The sequence below is a fragment of the Oryza brachyantha genome, chromosome 10 (assembly GCF_000231095.2).
Source record: "Oryza brachyantha chromosome 10, ObraRS2, whole genome shotgun sequence".
In the NCBI taxonomy this organism is placed as follows: domain Eukaryota; kingdom Viridiplantae; phylum Streptophyta; class Magnoliopsida; order Poales; family Poaceae; genus Oryza; species Oryza brachyantha.
In genome coordinates, this window is record NC_023172.2 from 7,534,114 (window position 1) to 7,558,964 (window position 24,851).

General features: G+C 42.5%; 2 protein-coding genes across 2 annotated transcripts in view; both read right to left on the bottom strand.

The window, feature by feature from the left end:
• Window positions 1-282: 282 nt before the first annotated feature.
• On the bottom strand, window positions 283-8,334 carry LOC102720461 (vacuolar-sorting receptor 3-like). Its single transcript, XM_006661645.2, has 12 exons — window positions 7,975-8,334; window positions 4,705-5,397; window positions 4,375-4,463; window positions 4,158-4,227; window positions 3,993-4,076; window positions 3,836-3,912; window positions 3,674-3,755; window positions 3,069-3,151; window positions 2,919-2,985; window positions 2,119-2,247; window positions 1,920-2,029; window positions 283-757 (listed from the first exon to the last, which is right to left on the bottom strand). The coding sequence occupies exons 1-12, from the start codon at window positions 8,270-8,272 to the stop codon at window positions 656-658; spliced, it is 1,884 nt and encodes a 627-aa protein (XP_006661708.1). The 5' UTR covers window positions 8,273-8,334; the 3' UTR covers window positions 283-655.
• An 8,740-nt stretch (window positions 8,335-17,074) lies between these two features.
• The window catches only part of LOC102709598 (translation initiation factor IF-2), a 28,137-nt gene continuing 20,360 nt past the window's right edge, over window positions 17,075-24,851 (bottom strand). Inside the window, exon 4 of the mRNA XM_040528388.1 lies at window positions 17,075-17,333. The gene's annotated coding sequence lies outside the window, so the exon portion shown is untranslated. The remainder of the gene's footprint in view (window positions 17,334-24,851) is intronic.

Sequence of the window (24,851 nt, forward strand, 5' to 3'; positions counted from 1 at the left end):
ATGCTACAGTATCAAAATAGATTTTAGCCCTAGGGTTTAAATCCAACGGTTAAGAATAGACTGCATAAGTTACCGTAACACTGCCTACTATACATGATCCTAATCCATAGCGGCCGTAAGGAGATTATAGCGACCCAACCAACCCTTTTCCCAGTTCACTGCCATGCTACCCAGAAGCACAAGGTCTCCAGCAGCACGGAAGGCAGAATTCTATGCAGACAGTTTTCCAAACCCAGATCATAATACATTTACTGGTCATTATTTATTGCAATGGAACTCAGCTACATCACAAATGTGCAATTCACATTGTTGAAAAGTGTTTCGTGTGGCACCAGTTGCAAATTCGCCGATAGGTTTACTATTACATGGACCAGCAACAACACATTCATAAGCTAAAAACTCTATGGATACTTCTCAACCAAAAGCCTACAAATGTACACTTCCACAAATGGAGCTAACAGTGGTACGTATGGTGAAACTGCTCCAGATAAATTAGCAGGTGAATAACAGATTCAATGGACTTCAAGTATCAAGCCATATTCACCTCCACATTACTTCCGTATACCTGATATGCTTCTCAAACATCGCATTTCTGTTCGTGTCAATCTGTGGCCATGGGGGCCTGTCATTTGTTGGTGTGCACATCAAACTCTAATTAATGGTGTTCTTCGTCCTGTGTATGATTTGGCACCTCCCCTTGACTGTCAAGTGGCATGTACTGTGCCATGATAGCTCTGATCTCAGAGTCCATGTATGACTGAAAGAAACGGCACCAAGATTAATATTAGCATGCGTAAAGAGAGAAACATTGTGTTTGGGCAGATTTATAAAATTTCAGATAAATTGTTGGATTTTATAGCTGGTCGGTGAAAGTATAAGGTAAAATTTGATAGCTTATAGATTGGATAGAACTGGTAGAAAAATAGTTGTGGCAGCAGTTTGTACACGAAATATGAGACCAACTACAAGTCTGTGGCAACCCTTTAGTGACTACTGCAATTAGGATAACAGACTGACAGGCGAATGGAAATGAGTCAGAAGCGCACACAAATTGCCTCCATTTTACAGCATATGGTATAGTAATAAAATTATACAAAACCAAGATATATAGTTATTTGAGAAGGATAAAAGGTACCCCAATAAACCAAGCTGACAGATGATGAAAGCAACCACACACAACTGAGTAGCTATCATGAAACAAATGAGGAACTAATAATCAGGTAAGCATATGGTATGTAGAGTAATAATGGCTATCATCTTTTTTCCCCTCTCTTCACAAAAGACAAGTTTATTGGCTGACAGAACTCGACCAGTTTCAATCTATATATTCGAAATTCGAAAAGGTAAAAGAGATAATACCAATGCATGAAAACAGAAATGTATCACTAATGTACCACTAGGCTTTTCATCTAACCATGATCCAGGGAGTTTCTTATGACCCATGTGCAACCAAGGGATAATAAAATGCAACGGAGGAAAGGTGTTAGAATAGTTCACTTTAAAGTGGTTGAGAACACAAGTAATCAAAACATGATATAGTCACAACTACAAAAGTAACAAAAGAAATATATCTTTTCACTAACAATTCAGTTTTAGATCCATTATTACCAATGCTGATTAACAATGCAATAGCACATGTTTGGAAGCAAACTGATTAAAAATGTAACAATGTTTGCATCTGAATGAAATCCTAGTTTCATGTGTTACCACATAAACACAAAACTAAAGAGCTAGTATGATAAGGATAATACAGCACCATGGAAATCAAGGAACTTGAAAACAGCTAGTAAGAAATATATTACTTTCAGAATATCTAGTTAGTTCTAATCAATGAACCAACCATTAGACAGCAGAACAATTCATCACTTAACAATGAAAACTATGAGAATGGATATGATATTATTGGCCAGTTAGCTTACCCTTAGCCTGTATTTGTATACAACATAACTTCCTGCAGCCACGACTACCAAGACTATCAAGATTCCCCAGACTGCAGCCCACGCAGCTTTAGCCTGAACTGCTGTCTTACCTACAGAACAATCATCCAATTAAATATATTAAGTTAAATGAAATAGAAAAGATAGATGCAGAAAATATCACCAAAGATTTAGAAATTACTTATGCAAGTATCATGCTCTTTGATGTATAACAGGTCTCCACTGCAAGTACATTCATAGTCACCCCATGTATTTCTGCAGCTGCATTCTGGACACTGACAAGCTTTTCTCTGCTTGCACTCATCAATGTCTGGAAAAGCAAATGAAAATTAGTATTCACCACCAGAGCTACTGGTACAGTTTGCATTGCACAAAATTTATTCACATCGCTAACACAATAACAATGATTTATCGTAACATCTCTAAACAGTAAACACAATAAGCTTAATATATTGTATTATTCTTAAGATACCCTTGTCCTAGTTTTATGCATCAAAGTTGCAAAGGCAGTGCATTCTGCATTGCAACAGAGAATTCTTTTTCGATCAAAAAAATGTGCATTTGACCACACCACCACTTTTAGTGTGGTCGTTAATTGCTACAACATGGGTGTAGACATGGCAGCACTTGTATGGTAAGCAGCGGATTATCCCGGTGCTGAAACATTTTCCTGCAGTTAGCACTATAGTGGCATGGCTAAGATGTGGAAATAAGGTGTGACCGTGTGAGGTGGTTTATTTTTTTATATAAAAATGTTGGAAAAAATTCACAGGTAACAACGTAAAGGAGGAAACATATAGTTTTCATCAATCTGTAAGAGCACTGGTAAAACATCACTTGTTCAAAAACAGGTGTTGCAGAGTGCTTCTAGATTGTTTATCTTATAATGTTACTCGTGCCATCGAGGTAAGAACTTCCAACACCACAGATGTGTTTTCCTATTAGAATTCTAATAAGGGGGGAGCACTACTCATTGAGTACCTTCACATTTTTTAACACCATCCCCATGGAAACCAGCTGGACACTGGCATTTCCCATTTCCTGATTCCTGAAAAACAAATATTTAAGTAGGACGACTGATCAGTATTCAGGACAAGTTATAACATACACTGCTTAACAGGCCTAAGATACCTGGCAAGCAGAAAATGTTTTGCCATTGCGAGTTTCATGCCAACAACCACCATGATTTATCAAGCACTTTCCTGGTCCAGCAGCTGCAAACAAAATCATCTATGTAAGTTATCACCTACAGCAAACTTTTGAATTACATATTATGTTCAAAAAGTGATGCACAGCAGAAACAAATACATAGGACTATTAGTATCACAAGGAGAGCAAATTTATATTCATTTCAGATAAGTTCAAACCCAGAATCAACATTATAAATTGCAAGTTGCAATAATTTAGTTTTCAGTGCTTACTGGCTTCATTAAGCATCAGATAATAATAAGTACAAAATGATATTGACACTGCTGTATGTCTAGGCTTCTTCATACCAACTCCTAATAATGGACATCGTTATACAAATTTATTTGAACTGTCTGGATAAACTGAAGAAAATAAAACCAGCAAGTGTACTGAATAGTCAATACTCCTAACTGCAACCAGATGCAAGGGAAGCTAATTATTTCAATGCAATTTCTTGTGCATGTTGAAATTTGTAGATATAGCTGAGACAGGACTAATATTTCTGGGCCTATGGAAGGATACAAGCATGGGTACAGAAAGAATATTACGTTCACAGTTGCTGTAGCCATCGCCTTTAAACTGTACACCATTGAAAGTAGGGCATTCACACACTCTGCCACGGAACGTGTCCTGAACAATGTTAACAACATTGTGAGGAAATGAAGAAATTCTAAGACAGCAAATTTAAGTGAAACCATATCTCAACGTACCCTGCAAGCTGTTACATTAGCAGCTTTGTCTTGCCAGCAACCCCCGTTGTCATTCAGGCACTCATTAGTTTCTATTTCTGTGTTGAAACAACTCAAGTCTTAGTAGTCTGTATCTAACTAAATACAGCATATGGGAAAATGTAATTTATTGTATTACCATCACTAAGACAAACATTTGGCTCAGTAGTTTCCTCAAATCCAGCACAGATAGCTTTGAGGACAGCTTTCCTTTCAAGCTTACCTGTTAGTTTTCCGGGTTAAAATTAGCAAGAGCAAATGCATGTAGGTCGAAGCCTTAAAAGAAATCTTGTTGAACATCTACCTCGGTATTGACGGTTGTTCACAACAAGAGTAGGCAATATAGTAACATCTCCTCTCGAACCTTTCCCAATCTAAGCAACATTGTAGCTCATATTAGACACAAAAATATCAAAGCAGTATAAAGGGTGATATACATTCATTTATACTAGTTTTCAGTGCCTTGATTTACTGACAAACATCAACATCACAATAACCAACACATCACGAGGTTGATTCACCTGTGCATCCTGCTCCATTTTAAGCAAGGGGTGATCAGAATCAGCGTTTGGATCTCCCATGCATTTGTCTACCTTCTTTACATCAATACCTGTTTCAAGTGTAAAACAGTGTCAGCGCCACAGGTATATTGAATTAGTGTCGCCATTTTATAGAGATATCATGTGCCAGATGCCACACCATGCAATGGACTGTCAAAATAACCTACAGTAACTCAATGGTAACAAACAGGGACCAGCAAGCAGATGACCAGCACATTTCAAACATCCAATTTAAGTACATACAAGTAATCAACTAATCGGGCTTATCATTATCCAAAGAAAAGAACAAACCTAGTGATTTGATGACTGTTTCTGCACATTTCTTGTTATACTTTTTGTCCTTCATTGGGCATCTTATGTGAAAATCAGTCACATAATCCCACCAGATCCATGGTTTTTTGCTCTCATTTGCAACTTTAAATACACAAAGCTGTCTCAAATTCTCTACCACAACATCTTTTCCTTCGTAACCAGTGCTGAAATCCTGTTCTGGATCAGGTGCACAGTACCTTCCATGGTTTATACACTGGGACTTGCATTGCTTACTGACAACAAATGCTTGAGGACAGTACCAGGTGATATAATGAGGTGTGAACTGACTATAACCACCTTTCTCAAGTAGTTGAGCTGCTCCTTTAAATTCCTTGAGGAAATTCATCAACATATCACATTTAGGTCCGCATTCATCATTGCTGTTTGTCCACAACTCATATTCAACACGATCATCAGGGTGTGGAACAGCCTCCCTCCAGTCCAGATTCACATTTACCATTTCACCATCTTTAATAGACTTTTTCAATTGTTCACCGAATTTTTTATCAATTAGAGCAGAAGGAATGGTTATATTCTGTATATACTTTGCAGCCTCATCATCTTCCCGAGGTAAGTCCATAGTAATCAGTGGCTCATCCTTATCATCGACCACAAGGACCGCTGATGCACCAGCATTTTGTGCATTCCAAACCTTCTTAGCAAATAGGCAATCTGGCAAAGATAATGGGAAAACATTAGCATTTATGTCCCAGCTACGTGAGAAGCTACAACATACATGAAGGTTGCAATAAACCCGCATGGTGTCCAGTTTGGTTGTTACAATATAGAAAAGGAAGAGAAAAAACACAAGGGCCAACATCACTTGATCTCAAAAATGAACTGCAAGAGAAGAGGCATACAAATAGCAGGTAACAGAGCCTACCTCACCAATATTCTACAGAAAACTTGAAAATAAACTAATAGAGTGTGTTTTAAATAGAGAAAAGGATATGATCCATACAAAAGGAGAAAGCAGCAGTCAAATATGACAGGATTGGAGATAACAGCCAACTGAGCCAAGTACAACCTTTTGACCAATGAAGTAGGGCTGAAATGGAGCAGATAGTTTCCGTCCACTCCAGAAAAAAACGGATACGGAGGTAGCTCGGAGCGGATATTTCCCGGATAATTCGAATACGGATACGAATACGGATAATTTTCTTCAGATACAAATACAAATACGGTATGGCAGTTTCTGACGGATACGGATATTCCGACGGATATCCGAAGATTATAATGAGCGGATATCCGCGAACACCTGAAATCAGTTCAGCCCACTTGATTTCAGATCTAGCCCATCAACCTATTTACTACAAATTGCTTTTGTGTTATTAGGCTATCAATATTTGTTGAATTCATTATGTGCTATGTGGTAGACTTATGTCACTTATCTGTTACCCGTGAAATTAAATGTAACATGTTTAATCTATGATAAGGCCTAAAATGACATCTATCTCGATTAAGTTAGCTATATATATGTGGTGCTATTTGTCTTTATGAACGGTTTGAGTGGTTTGTATGTTCCGAGAAATATATATTTTCATATTCGTGTTCGACTACATCCGATCCTTATTCGTATCCGAGATAATTCATATTTGTTTCCATATCCGAGATATTCGTATATGTTTCCGTATCCGCCTAAAAATATGGAAACAAATACGGTGCGTGTGTTATCCGTCCGTATTCGCTCCGTTTTCAGCCCTACAATAAAGTGACCAAACAAAAAACAAGATATTAAAATACAAGGAATCGCCATGATCAGTTGCAACATCTGAAAATGGATGATGCCATCAGCCCATTGCCCATTTGATAACCATCAACAATGATCACAGATAACTACCAACCTATTCGTTTACCAAACAAATTAAAAGTAACACAATTCTAGCCAAGTGAATTCACACAAGCTTCTACGAGACAGAAATTCCAAATAATTCTCCGATAAAACCAGAAAGCATTTGTTGGTTCACATCTGCAGTGACTCTTACTACAGCTGTTCAGCAGTCAGTACATCCACCAATTTTATCGATAATAGAAAAAAAAAAGCACAAAAAAGAAACTGTTCAGAGCATTGCTTTACTTTTAAATGTGTGTATAGTATTCCAAAAAGAATATTCCTTCTTCACCAATTTACTAAAAATAGATAATCCCACATAATCCAAACAAATTAAACAAGCTACAATATAATAGAATGCTTCCAACAATTTCCCCAAACTGCTGACCTCCATAGCAGTGATAATTATTTTTATCACATCTGTGGCAGCGATTACCCCAAAGCCAATCACGCTTGGCAGTGTAGCCATGCTAAAAGAAACTGAATGTACTACTGATTATAGCACATGAGCCATCTCTATTCATTCCTTCACCCTGCCAACTAGGTGACTACTAGAATAAGTTAATACGCCACCTCTGCTTCACCACAAAAGTGTTGACTAAAACATAAACAAGGCAGCTCAAATCACCATTTCCCAACTTACAACCGCGCCAAATGCAAGAATAACCTACCAGCGCCAAATTCATCCATGAAACAGCGTAAACTCACGTTACACACGAAGCAGGAAAGGTATCAGGATCAGGAGGCAGACGCACTTCCGCAGTCAATGACTAGCAAGTTGGTGGCTGCAGTGGCACTTACCCGGTTTACCCCAGCAAGCAATTGTGAAATCCATTAATTTGATCAACAACCAAACACAAAAAAGTAACTGTTCACATAGTATTATTTAGGTTTAAATGTATCCGCAATATTTCAAAAGGGGACAAAACAATGCACTCCTTGTTCGCCAAACTACCTAAAAATAGATAATCCTATATTTACCAAACAAATTAAACAAGTAACGCTATAATAAAATGCTTCCACCAATTTCCCTCAAACAGCTGAAACCTCCAAAGTAGTGATAAGTTGTTTATCATATCTGTGCCAGCGCTTACCCTATAGCTAACTCGCTTGACGACAAAACCGTTCCAAAAGAAACTGAATCTACTACTGATTTATAGCACACAAAGACATATCCCCTTAGCCCTGACGACTAGACAACTGCTAGAATCAGCTAATATGCCACCTCTGCTTCACCACCGGCAAAACTGTTGAATAAACCCTACACAAGGCAGCTCGAATCGACATTTCCCATCTTACGAACGCGCCAAATGCTAGAACAACCTACCAACGCCAAATCCATCCACGAAATAGCGCGGATTCGCGGAGCGGGAAAGGGATCGGGATCGGGATCGAGATCGGGAGACGGCGGCACTCACTCCCGCGGTCGATGAGGAGGAAGTTGGGCAGCGCGCCGGGCTTGGCGCGGAAGTGGCGGTCCCCGTCGAAGGCGTCGCAGGCGTCGGCGTTTTCCTTGGGGTACACGACGGTGCCGGCCATGCTCCCGCCGTACTGCGGGACGCCGAAGTTGCCGATGGCGCTGTCGTGCCTCCCGCGCAGCGACGTCGGCGACGTCACCATCAGGCTGTTCTTCTCCACCACGAACCGCGCCTCCACCACCGCGGCGATGAGCGCCACAGCTGCCAGCAGCGGCAGCAGTACCCCCGCCCCCCGCATCGCGCCCAGCGAAGCGGCAGTGCTCGCTCGCTGCTCCGGCGGCGGCGCGGCGAGGGTTTAGATCGGAAGCGAAGCGAAGCAGAAGTGGAGAGATGGGAGCGGTTTATTTCTCTCTCCTCCCCCTCTCCCTAGCTCGAGTGGTGTTCGCGTGGAGCGCGAGCTACCTGGACCGGGTGTTGGAGACCTACCACACTGACAGGGTGGGGTCGTAGCGGTTTACGAGTGCAAGCGTGGTGAACCAGGTGTATGGAGAGATCGGACGAAGGGAGGAGAGAGTATCCGGATGAGAGAGGGAGGATGACACGTGGGTCCGCAGACCGTGGACCCACCTGTCAGTGTGGCTAGCCTAGCGTCCCGCGCCTCGTGGTCGCGTGTTCCGCGTGAGGAATTCGCGAGCCGTAGCCCGGTGGACTGCAGTGCCGGCTCGTTCCACTCGCGTGTGGACCGGGTGCAGGGAAGGCGGTGGCCGGTGGGCAGGCGTATCGTGGGGAGATCGTCGCTTGGGCCCACCGTCAGTGTGACGTACGGGTGATTCCGTGACGTGTACCGACCAATCGGACAACTTCTCGCGTGGCCGCTTGGTTTTGTTTGCAAAGCCGCATGGGGGATTTCACTTTTATATATACGCGTTACATTTGCAGGTGTTTCACAACAAAATTATATTTAACATTGAAATATGAAGGTTAAATCATAACTTTTATTTCCAGCATACCAACAAAAATAAGGTTTAAAATCACAGCATGGTAATTGCATTTTTTTTATTTTCTTTACCTTGGGCAGTTGTATAGCAGGCCAAACGGGCGACCCGGCCCAGCACAGCACGCCGACGGCACAGCCCACTAGAGCATGGCCCGTTAGGCACGGCTCCTCTAGCGAGTCGTGTCGTGCCGGCCCAGCCTAAGCACGGCCCAAGGAGGTGCTGGACCGTGACGGGCTAGCACGGCTACTGTAGCGGCACGTGGGCCAGTAGTCGGCCCAGTAGTACATCTGGCCCAAAAAATTAAAATTTGAGGTAAAAAGGAAAAAAAGGCAGAAAAAACAAAATATAAAGGAAAAAACGATAAATATAGGATAAATGTAAGGAAAATTTAGGAAATATATCATAAAATATATGGTACAAATAGGATAAACTGTGAAAAAAAATAAAAAAATGTGAGAAATATATGGGACAAATTAGAAAATCATACGAAAAATAAATGGGCTGGTGGGCCGTACCATGCCTAGGCCACGTCGTGACGGCATGCTACAGTAAATATGTCGTGTCGTGCCGGCCCATGGGCTGAGGTGTCGGCCCAAGCACGACACAGGATAACGAGCCGTGTCGGCACGGCCCACATGCTAGCGTGCCGTGCCGGGCATGGGCCAGCTATAGTATTGCCGTGCTCAGGCCGGCCTGGCCCATTTGGCCAGGTATAGGCAATTGTTGCGTTGGTATCTTTCTTGGGGATTTTTTTTTTGTTTTTCCTTTTCCATTGTGCACGTGCGTGCGTAGAAATAGCAATTGGATCTGTGGTCTGTGCCCCAATGGGTTTTGTACCTAGTGGGTGTGGGTATGAGTAGGTAGTTGCATCCATGTGTTTGCAAGTATGGAGCTCCGTGAAATTATAGATTGGATATAGGCTTTAGATTTAACCCGAGTATGCTCATTGGGCCTTGTCCTTTGGTTAACCGATCAGATCAGGCTAAGGTTGAACTGATTGGTATTCAATGATGTGGCTAACAAACCCCTTTAAAATGCATGGTATGTGACCGGTTTTGAATTTGGGGTGGATAGATCACCATCTGCGAAGAAAAAATTGTACTACTAGTGTCCAAACTCTTTACTTTAGGATTTTACAAAGTATAAGTTTTATGGTGCAGAGGAAGTGATCGGCAAGGAGGGAGATTGCTGCAATTAGCAGGTGTGTAACCAATTCCTGCAACAAGAGCCAAGATTTGAAAAGAACATAAAACTTTGGTTGCACGGTATTCAGGGGAGGTACTAGGCCTAGGCCTAGAGCAAGAGCTCGAGCCATAGGCCTATGTCCATAATATTTTTAAAATTATAAGAAATCACCTATATAATTTAAAAAATAGTTTAAGACTGTATTAACTTAGGCCTACTTTTGAATTTTTTTTCTGGATTTGTCCCTAACAGTATTTAAAATTGAATATCAAGAAGGTAATAACTATCCGTTGGACCTTCTGTTTGTTAGTTGACACTAAACTAACACTAGGATTATGATCGTACGATGATGATAATGTCCGATGATTTCCAGAACGGTGCCAACGATTGCTACATCGATAGTATAGTCAAGTTTTCATATGCTGAAATCAAAAGGTTACCTATAATTTAAACTATGCCGTAGAATTTCAGAGCTATGATGCTAATTGCTAACATTACATAGTGTGCAGGGGCAGATTATTCTTAATTGTGCTACCTTCTGACATTTACCTTTTAGTTTCAATATGATGTTAGCTTAGTATAAGTAGAGTTGATATTTTAGTTGGTAACTTTTCAGAGTGTGCAATAAGATGTATCATGCTAGCTACTAACTGATCGAGTCATTTCAGTTTCCATTATACAACATTTACTTTTTGTCCCTTTTCCCATCCACTTGCAGCTTATCTTAACCAGATTTTCCAATTTTACTACATGTTTTTCTTTGACACCACTAGAAAGGTCGTACGGATTTACCGTACATAATTATAGATTGGCAAGCTTAGTTTTTTTAGTGACTGTAATTATAAATGCATAATTCCAACTATTAGGTAGAATAATAGATATTAGCAAATTTATATTTTTTTTATAATTTCAGTAGGGTGAGAAAGTAAATGTAATGAAAATGTGTTTCATTTATTTAGCTATTTATATAAATGTGGAAAATGAGACACTAAAATTGAAATAGTAGTTTCCAAAGATTATTTCATGATTGGGTAGAAATATAGAAACGGTTTTGCAAAATAACCACGAGAAATTTTCTCTCTTGTTTTTTTAACTCCATTCACTGTCCCTTCTCTCTCTTTATCTCTTCCCTCTCTTGATATCTCTCTCTCCGGGCTGTCCAGCGGCCCATCACGGCAGCGGCGCTTCCCCTAAGCGACGGTCGCGCCCTCACGGCTGAGATCGGAGGTGGTCCGTCACCACGGCAGAGCCGGCGGAGGAGCTCAGGTGTAGTAGCTCGTCGCAGGTGGCAGAGCTCAGTGGTCACCTCGTCCCCGCGTCCCCGCGAAGATCTTGGGGCAGCGCTTTGGGGGCGGCGGACCTTGGCGGCGATGTGGGTAACCTTGGTGGCAGCGGGAGGGCCACGGTGGCAACGGTCGGGGGCGGCGACGACCGCATCCCCGCGGAGATCTCGGGGGGCGACACATCGGGGGCGCGGGCTGGGAAGGGGCGGCAGCGGCAGATCGAGGCTTGGGTAGTCCTCTCCTTGGGCCGGCTCCCGCCTTGCCTACCCCTTGATGAAGGGGGCGTGAGGTGGCTTCGTGGTTGAGCGTTGGAGTTGAGCTTGCCTCAATGGGGATTAGGAAACCGGCGAGTTTCGGAACCTCGGTGAAAAATTCCTTGTCTCTTTGTCTTCTTTACTTGTTGCATTTACATTTGTGCAATTTACATTTCTAGAGACATACTTGTGATCATTTCACCTTAGGCTTGCTAAACTAGAATTAAGAAGTATAATTTACTTTTCTAGTGATAATTGAGCCACTATCACCCTAGGGTTGCAAAACTTAACTTAGTTGCTTAGTTAGTTTTATCTTTCACCAAGCCTAGCAACTTAGGTTAGTTTTGATTAGGGGTAATTTAATTTCAAATCGCCTATTCACCCCCTCTAGTCGACATCTTAATCCTACATTATGGCAGGTGAAGAACCTAGAAAATGATGGTGATAGGAAGAGTTTTATACATGTTGAGGTCCTTGGCATAAGATAATATCCTACTATTATTTATAGATGAAATTATATCGTATATAGGATTATAAGTTCATCTCTTATAACCTAACAGTCCTTGGATAGGAGTTAGACTTCAATTTATATAGAGCATGGAAACCGAATCTCGTGATACTCAACTTAACATACTTAATGGGGTACTTGCTAAACAATCTTCCGAAGATATCAAGGATAGAAGTTTAGAGCATATCCAAGAGAATGCTAATACTTCACTCTCTAAAATTTTGTATTAGGTCTATTAAAAATAATGGATATAAAAATTACACCATTATCCAAAATAAACCAAAACTGAATAACTTGTATTTGGAACATATGTTTGCCCTAAATCTAGGATATGAGAAATTTGATTTTAGAAATGGATAAATATTGGGAATAGGCTTGTAACCTGTTGAAGATATATTTTCTAGCTTAATTCCCAAAATTTAGGTTTATGGATCAACTTTAAACACCTATTGGAGATGCTCTTACTTCCTTATCTCCAATCTCTTTCTTTATTGGATACATGAACATACCATCCCATTACAATACCAACCCATTCTTAATCTTAAATTTGGAGTTAACTTCAAGGTATTTTAATCATAGTTTATTTTTATTTTTGCTTTTAGATCGCTAAAATCATGTATATAATTTTTTTATTCACCAATTATTTTTTGTTTGCAAATATGTCAATTAGCCTTTTTTCAAGAAAAAACAAACGATGACCTACGATGGTCTAGGGTTAGGGGTTATGTGGATTTAATAGAATTAAAATTGCTACGTTTTCTAGTGAGTCAAATTAAAAATAGGTTTATAGAGAAATGTAGCACCAGTTTTAACCCAAAGCAAATATACTATGAAAATATTAAGAAAAGGGAGAATCTCTTGTATGTCTTTCGTGAAAAGTGAAGTATTTGTGCCCAAGATCTATATATTTCCTTCAGTAGGTGCACACATCTTGTATGGTAAATATACCATTGGACCAATGATGTCTTATAAGGTAAGATTGATTGGCGGAGTCAAGAGATGGAGATCTTGATTTAGCAGCGACTGCATGTCCTTTTTTTCGTGAAAGGTATGATCTCTTCACGAATCCCAGCATACCCCAGGTTAGGATGGGTAGGCTCACAACTTTACTTTTTCACTTTCACTTAGGCCCGAGCCAAGTCAGTGGGGGCACCCTATCAAGCTCCCCCTAAGAAAAATAACACATTGGGTTTATAGACCAGTTAGCAGACCCTGAGAAAAAAAAAGTTTAGTATGGGAACAAATTCTATAAGGGCTTGTTTAGTTTGTAAATTTTTTTAAAAAAACATCACATCAAATTTTTAAACACACATTTGAAGTATTAAACGTAGTCTAATTATACAACAAATTTCAGATTCCGCCTGGAGACCGCGAGTCGAATCTTTTGAGTCTAGTTAATCCGTTATTAACACATGTTAGTTACTGTAGCACTTATGGCTAATCACGTCCTAGTTAGGCTCAAAAGATTCGTCTCATGATTTTCCTCGTAACTGTGTAATTAGTTTTAATGCTCATGTATGTTTAATGTTTCATTTAGGTGTCTAAAGATTCGATGTGATGTTTTTAAAAAAAAATTTAGGAACTAAAATGACCTAAGAATTGGGATAAACTGCTAGTGCAGTACAACCAGTGCTACACTATACTAGGTCTTGCCAGTCAGAAGCGTGAAATGGTCAACTCCTTTTAAGTAGATTGGAAGAAAAGAAAACTTGGGTAGGAGCAAAACCTATACATCTATGCGGTGATGAGCACCATGAAAATGTAGGTGGTGTTTAGATTGAGAAAATTTTTTTAGAAGTATCACGTCAAATGTTTAACCGGATGTCGGAAGGGGTTTTTGAATACGAATGAAAAAACGAATTTCACGGCTAGCCTAGAAACCGCGAGACGAATCTTTTGAGCCTAATTAATCCGTTATTAGTACATGTTGGTTACTGTAGCACTTATGGCTAATCATGGACTACTTAGCCTCAAAAGATTCGTCTCGAGATTTCTTCCATAACTGTGCAATTAGTTTTTTTGGTTAATCTATATTTAATCCTTTATTTAGGTGTTTAAAATTTCGATGTGATGTTTTTGGAAAAAGAATTTGAGAACTAACAAGGCCGTAGATCCCACAGCCTATAAAGAGCCTATAAGCCTCTAATCCAACACCGCATTCTCCGATTTCAAAAAAAAAAAACACCGCTTTCTCCAAAAAGATTGAGGAACGAGAGGGAGTCAATTAAAATAAATCTTTCTAAGAGAGAAAATCTAAACAGTAACGTCAAATCACAAACTACAAGGATAAAGGTAGATGAATAGAAATTTGATCCCATTAAATTCTGCATGCTAAGGCCTTATTTAGTTCCAAAATTTTTTCCAAAAACATCACATTTGGATACCTAAATTAAACATTAAATATAAATGAACATTAAAACTAATACACAGTTACGGGAGAAATCGTGAGACGAATCTTTTGAGCCTAATTAGAACATGATTAACCATAAATGCTACAGTAACCAACATGTACTAATGACGGATTAATTAGACTTAAAAGATTCATCTCGCGGTTTCTAGGCGGAATCTGAAATTTGTTTTTCCATTATGTCCAAAAACCCCTTCGATATCCGGTCAAACGTTCGATGTGACCCCTTTAGTAAAAATTTTTGCCAACTAAACAAGCTAAAGTGGGTTGGAAAGCTTATATGCCTAATGTATGCGCAGGGTAGGTGGTTTATTCAACAGTACATGATGTCCCCTTATAACTTTTTGAAGTATTATTTCTCATACAATGGGGACTTTTTTCTTTTAGCAATCCTAACATTAGAAATAAAGTGTTTCGTGATTATACGCAGATTACAAATAGCTCAAAAAACCTTATTGCTATCAGGGGCATTAGATAACCATTTTTTATTTTTTAAATTTTTAATAAATAATTTTATTACTAAACTTCAGAGGAAAATATTTTCACCATATAAACCTTTTGGTCACAGCACCAACTTTGACGTGACAAGGTAACACTATCACACAAGTTTATTGTATATTTGTATGGCAGGCTTGCCACGCCATTATCGATGACGTGACAACATTGTCTTGCCACAGAAATAACACTGGTGTGGCAAGACTGACACGCCAACCAGTCTGCGTGGCAGCATTATCTTGTCACGCACCAACATTTTGTATATTTGTATGGCAGGCTTGCCACGCCATTGTCGATGATGTGGCAGCTGTGTCTTGCCACAGCACTAACACTGGTGTGGCAAGACTGACACGCCAACCAATCTGCGTGGCAGCATTATCTTGTCACGCACCAATATTGACGTGGCCAAAAGGTTCGCAGGGTAAAAATATTTATTAAAAATATTTAAAAAATAAAAAATCATAGATAACCCAAATGGTATAATAAGGAACTCGGAGTGGCCAAAATATATGTGAAATGCTATTTTTAGTGGCTGCTTGGATCCAGGGATTTTTTCCCTTATTACATCAGATGTTTGGATGTTAATTAGAAGTATTAAAGATAGACTGGTAACAAAACTAATTGCATAAATAAAGACTATTTCATTAGACAAATTTTTTAAGTCTAATTAGACCACGATTAGCAAATATTTACTGTAGCATCATGTTCACTAATCATGGACTAATTAGACTCAGTCATTCGTCTCGTAAAATAGTCCAGAGTATGAGGTGTGTTTTATTAATAGACTATATTTAATGTTTCTAATTATTGTCAAAATATTCAATATAACAGGAAATTAAAAAAAGTCAGGGAAAAACAATCAGGCCCTCAGCCTGTCCTCTAGTTTCATGCGAATCTGGTGATATCGGTCGTCAATTTTTGAAAAGACTGTAGCACCATATAACTCATTGAGTAGATCCTCAATTACAGGTACGAGGAATTTACGATGACTTGACTTTGCTTTCATTTCTTTTTGTTGGCTACTCCACTGATGTGCCTTAATGAAATCATAATCCTCATCTTCAGATAAGAGTGTAGAAGTGAGGAAGCCTTACTGAAATCCTAAACCTCATTTTCAGATAAGAGTGTAGAAGTGGGGGAAAGGCCTGCCCTCGATCACGGCTCAACAGATTTAATGAAACTAATTTAATGTTATCAAAATTGATATGCTGTTCTTCTATAAACTTATCAAAATAGGAGAATTTTAACTCAAAACAAACCTAAAAACATCATATAATACGATGGAACAGAGTGAGAACAGTCAGAATGGCCCAGCAAGCATGGTTAGCCATACCGCCTTGCATGCCTATACCATCGTCTTTTCGCTTATGCATATAAATCAAAATTTAAATTTTTAATCTTAAATTTAAAATTGATTTCAGGGTTTTTATCAAAATTTATATTTTAGGCTTTTAGATCACAAAAAATACGTATGTAAAAGTTTTATTCACATTGCAAATATACCATTTTGTTTTAAAATTAAAAAGCCAAACAATCAAACACCCCTAAGCCACGTTCGGCAAGAGACATAAGTTAACTTAATTCTCTCGTTTTTCGCACGTACACTTCCCGAACTACTAAATGGTGTATTTTTTTAAAAAATTTCTATACAAAAGTTGTTTTAAAACATCATATTAATCTATTTTATATTTTTTTTAATAATTAATAATTAATTAATCATATACTAATATATTACTATGTTTTCTGTACAGTCCTAGGTAAGTTAGCTTACCCACCCCATAAACAAACGCGGCCCTACTCTCCGACAACCGAGGAGACGTTTACACGAACTCGATCAAAGCATCCAACCAATGGATAATTCTCTCTTAGTGCAGTCTTCAAATCCAACCCAACACATGTTTGATTCAAATATTTTCTTTTTAAAACAAAGAAAACCTCAAAATAAACTGGACATAACATAAGCATGCAAGTTTCAAACGAAGTCTCCTTTTCTTCCATTACAGAATCATCCTGGCCGACAGCAAGATGCTGAGGACCCCAACCCCAGGACCTCAATGAACCATGCAGAGAAATTCTGCAACACTCAGTTAATCTGATTTGATCACTAACATATAGCGATCCTACAGCAACGCAGAGTCCTAACAGAGGACCTGGATGGGCAAAAAAGTGAGGCCTGATGCCATTGCAGGGTCATCAGGTGAGATCCAGATCTTCGGTTCACACAAGAACCTGCAAAACAGATTAGCATTTGTGAGATCAGTGCATACTATGACAAAGGGTCAGCAAAACAATGTCAAACTGGAGGATTGCAAATAAGCCAGCAAAGGCATGGAGCTCTTCCCCGTGAGAAAGGGGCAGTCTAACATTGGTTATTGCTTAAATGTTTAATTAAAGTGAGGATAGCAGGAGCAAGCACAAGTAGCTTCTGTAATGATCCCTACTCCCTAGTCCAAACTATCCATTCTAGTCATATAATAATTTGGTAATAACTAGAAACAATGCGCGGGCCGCGCTTACGTGCATATACATTTTGGCTCAAAAATATTGATTACACTGATTCCTTTGATATCTTATTACTTAAAGAGAACTTAATGTACTTTTTAATATCCATGTTTGTAATATATTCTCTCTGGTCAAAAATATTTGTCGTTTTAGAACAAAATTAGGTCAAAATTGTAAAATTCCGATAAGCAATTTTATATTAAAATAAATTTATAAAACCTAATGAAAGCATTTAAGGAATAATTGATGGTGGGAATTCTAGAAGTCATCAAATCTGGTCCTGAATGATAATTAATTTTGACCAGAGGGAGTATCTCCTCACCCCTATAAATAAATAAAATTAAATCCATATCTCCTAACAAAATAAAAATAATACAATATTTACAAAGCTTTTCAAATATATTTATTGAAATAATCCATTTAAAAACTTACAACAACCATACATATGTCTATGGAATATTAATTCTAATACTTAAAAAATCCATGCCTATGTCAATGGCAGAGTAAAATTTTCTACATTTTGTATACCTATGTCAATTAAATATTTTAAGGAAATATAGGAGAACTTTGCTGATTCCACAAAAAAATCCACATATTAAATAGTTACCTTATATATTGATAAGATTGCAAAATGCATTTCGAAGAGTTACAAAGTCATTTACACGTACTCTTTGCAAGCTCTAAAATCTTATATTTTGATCCTTGAACATGTAAATCTTACATTTAGATCCTCTGGTCTCTTCCACTCTTTAACCACATAAAATTATTTATTTATTACATATATATTAAAATAGAAAATTTTAATCAAAGATGAATTTTGGAAACCGTGTCATTGTTGAAAAGGATAAGTATTATAAGACTATAATACCTCACAAATGATTGTGTGATGGTGTCCGGAAGCTAGGTTGTGTACAAGTTAAATGAGTTGTGGTTGGTAAGAAACTAAATACTGTAGAAAAGATTTATATCTATATATGGATAAGTTTTGAGTATTAAAAAGCATTATGTTATAATGGTATATTTGGATTTTTGTTGGACGTTTTTAAAATTTGTAAGTGACCTATTTAGGTAAAAAGCATTCATATAAAATGGCATCTAAACTTCTTTAGTTTTTTTTTACTTTGAACATATATATATATATATATTATATATATATATATAAGTTTTATTCGTAAATTATTTTCTGTTTTGAAAATATATTGTTTGGTTTAATTTTCTTAAAGACCCCAAAGATCTATTACAAATATGTCACGGCGGCGGCAACGTCAGAGGGGTGACGACGGCGGGGCTCGGGCCGGGGCGACGTAGATCGGGGCACCACACGGCTTTGACACATGTAATTATAGATTGGCAAATTTAGTTTTTTTAGTGACTATAATTATGAAATGTACAATTCGCAGAATAATAATAACAACAAATTTATATATTTTTAAATTTCAGTGAGGTGAGAAAGTAAGAAAATGTGTTTTGTTTATTTAACTATTTATTGAAATGTGGAAAATGAGACATTAATAATAGTCTCCAAAGACTTTTTTTTGGGTAGAAATATAGAAATTGTTTTGCAAAATAATCTCTCTCATCGTCTCTCTGACCCCGAGCATCTCACGGTCCAAGTGTCCTCGAGTTATCAGAGCCGTTGGATACAGCTCATCTCACCAGCTGTAGTACTTCCCTCTCGATTCACAAAAATTCTGATGATGCCACGTGAAACAGAGCTTCAAGCGGTGCCGTGCCCTGTGAGCTCATCGGAGCCCTGCCGCCTCCATTGTGAGCTCCTCGCCTCCTCCACATTCCGCTGCCTCCCTGTGCCACCTCCGTCTGCTCCCACCAAGCAACGCCTAGCCCGGCCGAGGCGGGTAGCCCAACCTGTCTCTCTCACCCCGGCAACAGTGACCTTCTCTCTACCATCCCTTCTACCGGAGGCGGCGCTCCTTCCCATCCTCCTCAGGGAGCCAGCGGCCGATGGCGGCAACTGGCAGCGTTCTTTTCCCTCTCTGTCCCTCTCTCTTCCGGCTATCGGGCGGCAGTGGCGGGCGAGCCTCGGTGGCCGCCACGTCCCCGCGGAGATCTTGGCGGCGACGCGTCCCTCTCTCTTTCTCTTCCGGCTGTCGGGCGGCAGCGGCAGGCGGGCCTTGGCGGCGACAGGTCGAGAGCAGCAGCGGCCGCCGCGTCTCCGCGGAGATCTCGGCGTTTGCGCGTCAAGGGCGCTCACCGGGGCAGCGGTGGTGGATTGATCGACGGGGGCAGAGCTCCGGCCGAGACAAGCGGCAGAGATCGGGCGGCCGGGCCTCGGCGGGCGCCAGGTGACCTCGGTGGCGACGGGTCGGGGGCCGGCCACGGCAGATCTCAAGGGAAGCGGGCGAGCTTGGCGACGGCAGGCGCCAGGCGACTTCGGCGGTGATGGGTCGGGGGCTGCAGCGAGGTGGGCAGCGGCCGTGACGCGGAGGGCGGCGGAGCCGACAGCATGAAGACTCGGTGGCAGCAGCGGTGCAAAGGGGCGGCAGGCGACGACGGGGCGACCCGGCAGCGGCGGCCGGCGTCCTCGCGAGCACGACAAAGGAAAGAAGAGAGGCCAGCGCTCCATTTCCTGATCGCCCGGCCGTGCCATGTGGCACAATCATGGCCAATCAATCTTTGTACTAGATGTCACGAAACAAATGGGTCAAGTTGGATGAAAATGGGTGTTGCATACTAAGAGCATGGCTAATAATATAGCCAATAAGCTAGCTATAAGACTTCTTGTAGTCTTCTTATAGCCCACTCATATAATAGTTAGCTCTTTATCTTTAATGCAAGACCCACATGTCTGTCGAACATGCGGCTTCTCCTCTCTCTCCTCTCTTCTCTCTTCCACATTAGCATTTAGCTAGCTTATAGTGTCACACCCGGAGTTTCGTCCTAAGCCTAAGTCGTAAAAAGAAATCCGTAAATAACAATTGGCTTAATTAACTCAGGAAAAATCCCTCTAAAAGGATTAATTCACTTAAATCGAGGCTCGCAAATCGACTAACAGGATTTAAATTCAAATTGCAGAAGTATAAAATTTGGCCAAACAAATTAATTTAAAACTCGGCAAAAGTGGGGTTTTCCTTTTTCCCTCCTTTTTCCTTTCTTTTTCCCTTCCTTCTCAAATTGGGCGGAAGTCCAATTTTCCTCCCTCTCTCTTTTTCCTTTTTCTTTCTCTTTTTCTTTTCCTTCCCGGGCCGGCCCAGCCGAGCCGGCCCATCCTCCTCCTCGGCCGGCCCAGCCGACCGGCCTCCCTCCGCCCGCCACCGCGCGCTCCGCCTGGGCCGCCGCTCGGCCCAGCTAGCCGCTCGCCCGCGCCGCGAGTCCGCGTCGCCTCCCTCCTCTCTCCCGCGCCACTGACAGGTGGGGCCCACCCGTCAGTGACTGTTCCGCGCCCGCGCCCGCGACGCGCCGCGTCCGAGCCGAACTCCGCCGCCGCGCCGCAACCACCGCCGCCGCATCTGCCGCCGCCGGGACCGCGTCGTCGCCGACTCGGTCTCCAACCTCCGCCCGCCCTAGCCGGTCGCCGCCACCCTATAAATCCCGAGTCGCCGCGCGCCGTCGCTCGCTTTCCATCGTCGCTCGAGTCGCCGCCGCGCTGCCGCCGTTCGTCGCCACCGCGCAATCTCGTCGCCCGTCGCCGGTCGTCGCCGCTCTGTTGCGTCACCACCTCCGTCCCTCTGTCGTCGACTTGTTGCCGCTCTCGCCGTCACCAGGGAGCCTCCTCGGCGCCGCGCGTTCCCTTGTCGCCCGGCCGCCGCCGCGTCTCGCCCGTCGCTGCCGCCGATCGATCTCCACCGCCACCACCGATCTCCCGCACCCGCCCGCGTCGCCACCTTCGCCTCGGTCTCGCCGACCCGTCCGCGCCCTCGCCGTCGCCGGTGAGCCACCGCACCCTCCTCCCCTCTTTCTCCCCCTTTCCGGCCGACCGCCGCCGAGTCGCGTGCCGTCGCCGGACGAGGCCGAAGCCCGCCGCTCCCGTCGGCCACCGTGGTCGTCGTCGCCTCCGCGTCGCCGACGTCTGGCCGCCGTCTCTTGCGCCCGCGCGTGCCGCGCTGCCGCCGCTCGCCAGCCGCCGTCTCTTGCGCCCGTGCGTCGCCGCCCCGGCCGTCGTTGCCGTCGCGCCGTCACCGCTCGCCGGTCGTCGCCGTCGCCGTCGCCGTGCGCCGCCGCCGCCGCGTCGCCCGCCGCTCCCGCCGGTCGCCGCCGTCCGCCGAGCCGCGCGTTCGGTCCCCAGCTCTCTGTTCCCTCTCGCTGACGAGTGGGTCCCACTCGTCAGTCACTCCCCGCGCCCGCTCTCTCTCTCTCCTCCCGGGTCCCGCATGTCAGTCTCTCCCTTCCCCCTCTCTCTCACCGACAGGTGGTCCCCACCTGTCAGCCGTCAGCTTCCTCTCTCCTCGCTGACGTCAGCAGCCCCATTAATTGCGCAATAATTGATTTAGGACTTTTCTGTTTAGTTAAAAAACCGAGAAAACTTCTAAAATTCATAAGTAATTCATCTAGTCTCCGTTTAGGTCCATTCAAATTTCATTAAATTCATAAAATTATCAAGAATCCATTAAAAATAGTTTCTTTTGCTGTTTCAGTAGAGTTTGTGCCTGTTTTATTTATTTTTGTGCTTTGTCGCTTAGATTCGGACCCCGCCGAAGAGCCGGTTTACTTCGAGATCGTCGCCGAAGTTGCCCAAGGGCCAGAGCAAGGCAAGTGACACTCATCCTTGAACATATTGAACCCATTATTGCAAATTCCCCGCTTTATTATTTCAAATATGCATTGTTTTAATTAAAGTACTTACTTTATGCTATTTTCGGGTAAACCTTATTATTATGCCGTTGTTTATCCAACTTTGTTCATTGCTGGACCAGGGGTAACTTGATTAGAGTCAGGCCTAGGTTAATGCTTAGCCATGCTTAGAACAAGTAGCTCATGGGATCACATTTAATTGTGCTTAGTTCTGAATAGCCGAGATAATGATTCACTACCCGGTTCGGGTTAATGTCAACTAAAATATTGATAATGGTGGGCTGTGGGTGCATGGTTTTGAGAGTCGCACCCATGGCGATTAAGGACCGGTTCACGGGAAACCCTGGAAGTCGATAAGTGCTAACCACATGCCGAAATGGGTAAGGTGGGATTTGGAGCATGACTTCGAACTATTTGACGTACCCAGGCAAGGGTAGGCGTGATGGAGTATGGACGGGCAATCGTGGTGTAACGAAAGCTTCTCCTGCTTCCGGATCTACCGAGGCGCAAGAGGGGACTGCCCGACTTGGTGTAAAGGAGGGGGTGAAACCTGAAGTGTGGTACGATTAAATAGGGAGGGTTGTGTAACGGGTCCTATCACGGTCTCCTTTCCGGTATGCCGTGGTGGTATGTCGGCGCACGTTCAAGTGTAGTGGAGTCGTGTCTTGTGGGTACAGTAGTACACCTCTGATCAGAGTATAAACTATTCGAATAGCCGTGCCCACGGTTACGGGCGAACTCCCAGCTTCACTGTGATTAGTGAACCCTAATAACTTGAGTAAAATCTGTTGTCACTTGGGACTACTGCAGCGTGGGGTAACGTTGAGTAGTGGTTGGGCCTGTTGCAACGTGGTGTAACGTTGGACAGTGTTGTGGTATTTTACAACTGCTTATTTTATTTATGCTTTACTGTATTTAAATTACCTTTATTTCTTTCAGTCTCTGTTATTTATTTAAATTGCTGCTTTGTCGCAACTAACCCGAGCCTGTCCTTGTTAATCCCATTGCATCATTTGTTTCCCCCTTGTCCGTGTTACTTGTTGAGTACGGTGGTTTGTACTCAGCCTTGCTTACCTTTCCCAACCCAGAGCTAGAAGCAGAGTCCGATGGAGGTGCCTCTCAGGAGTGAGCTGTTCCGCCGTCGAAGTGTTGCCTGTGGACTGGAGCCGTACCCGCTGGAGCTAGTCTGCCCCTTTGTTTTTCTTTCCGCTGCATTTCCGCTAGAATAAGTGTAATTTTTGCAGTTGTTTATAAGAACGATGGTTATGTAATCAACATTGTCTTTTTGTGTACCCTGGCTGGTCCTGGACAGGGATTCAATACACAATTAAGTTCAGAAATTCGTGTGAGTAATTTCTGGGCGTGACAAGTTGGTATCAGAGCCTCCTTTGACCGTAGGATCAGCCCAATGGAAACCCTAAGAGCCCTCTGCTTTTCATGTTTGTGCATAGTTTGCGAAAGTGGGAGTGTTTTTCAAAAGCGTGAGTGATTTAAAAAGACAAAACCCCTTTTGTTGAAAAGCGTGAGTAAATCGATTTACGGGTAAAACTTTATTTACTTTTTTTTTCTTTTATGATTTATTTATCTTGAAATAAAATTTTGCATCTATTGATTCCAAATCCCTGTGCTCTTTAGATGGCTGACCACCCCTTGTACCATCGTGGAAACGGAATGGCTGGATTCGTGGCAGAGTTGGCAAGAGTCTCATTCACCGCAGGATACCCCTATGAGCCGGAGTACACCACGATCCATCCTCTTGAAGGCGAGTTTCCCCACCGAGTAAGATTGGAGCTACATGGAATCCCCGGTTTCCTCCCTAACTTGGAAGCAGAAGGAGCTGGAGGTTCGCATGAGCATGCCTGCCAGGAAGCTGCCTACAGTCTGATGACAACGCTCAGGGCCAGGCATGACCTGACGTTTCGGCATTCGGCTTATCGGTATCACCCTGGTCGTGGATCCAATTCCATGGTCAGTAGGTTTCGGTCTGCCCGAAGTGAGCAAGACCCTACCTTCGGTAGGATGTGCACGGTGCTGCAGGGCCTCGACCAGATGCATCACGACCTCCACGAAGCGTCCAAGGCTCTAAACGACGCCAAGCTCACTCAGATCGCTCGTCTGCAAGATGAGGTCGACCGCTTGAAGAAGGAGAATGCCAGGCTCAAAGGACTCCCAGAGCCCGAAGGTGCAAGGTGTCGCACGACGGCAAGGAAGCGAACCCGTGGACCGCCCAGAGTTCAGTCCTACCCCGGTGCCCCGGATGGATCAGGACCCCTGATGCAGATAGTGCCAACCTCTCCGACCCCAGTGCCCGAGGAAGGTGTCTCCCCGTTCAACGCAACAAGGAACCGCAACAGGGTCGTCACGGTCTCGAGCAGCAGCGAGTCCGCTTCTGGTGAAGATGAAGATGGCCTCCCCAGCAACTCAAGAAGCCGCTCTGAAGACGAGGAAGAAGATCCGTCCCCTGTCGTCGATCGTCGCTCTCCTTCCGTGCCCTAG

What these genes read in the sequence shown, in the direction of transcription:
- LOC102720461 (XM_006661645.2), bottom strand. Translation starts at nt 8,272, where the DNA reads ATGCGGGGGGCGGGGGTACTGCTGCCGCTGCTGGCAGCTGTGGCGCTC. An exon ending in TGGCTACAGCAACTGTGAAC is followed by an intron (nt 3,152 to 3,673) that starts GTAATATTCTTT and finishes TTTTGTTTGCAG; the next exon opens with CTGCTGGACCAGGAAAGTGC. An exon ending in AGAGCATGATACTTGCATAA is followed by an intron (nt 2,030 to 2,118) that starts GTAATTTCTAAA and finishes ATTGTTCTGTAG; the next exon opens with GTAAGACAGCAGTTCAGGCT.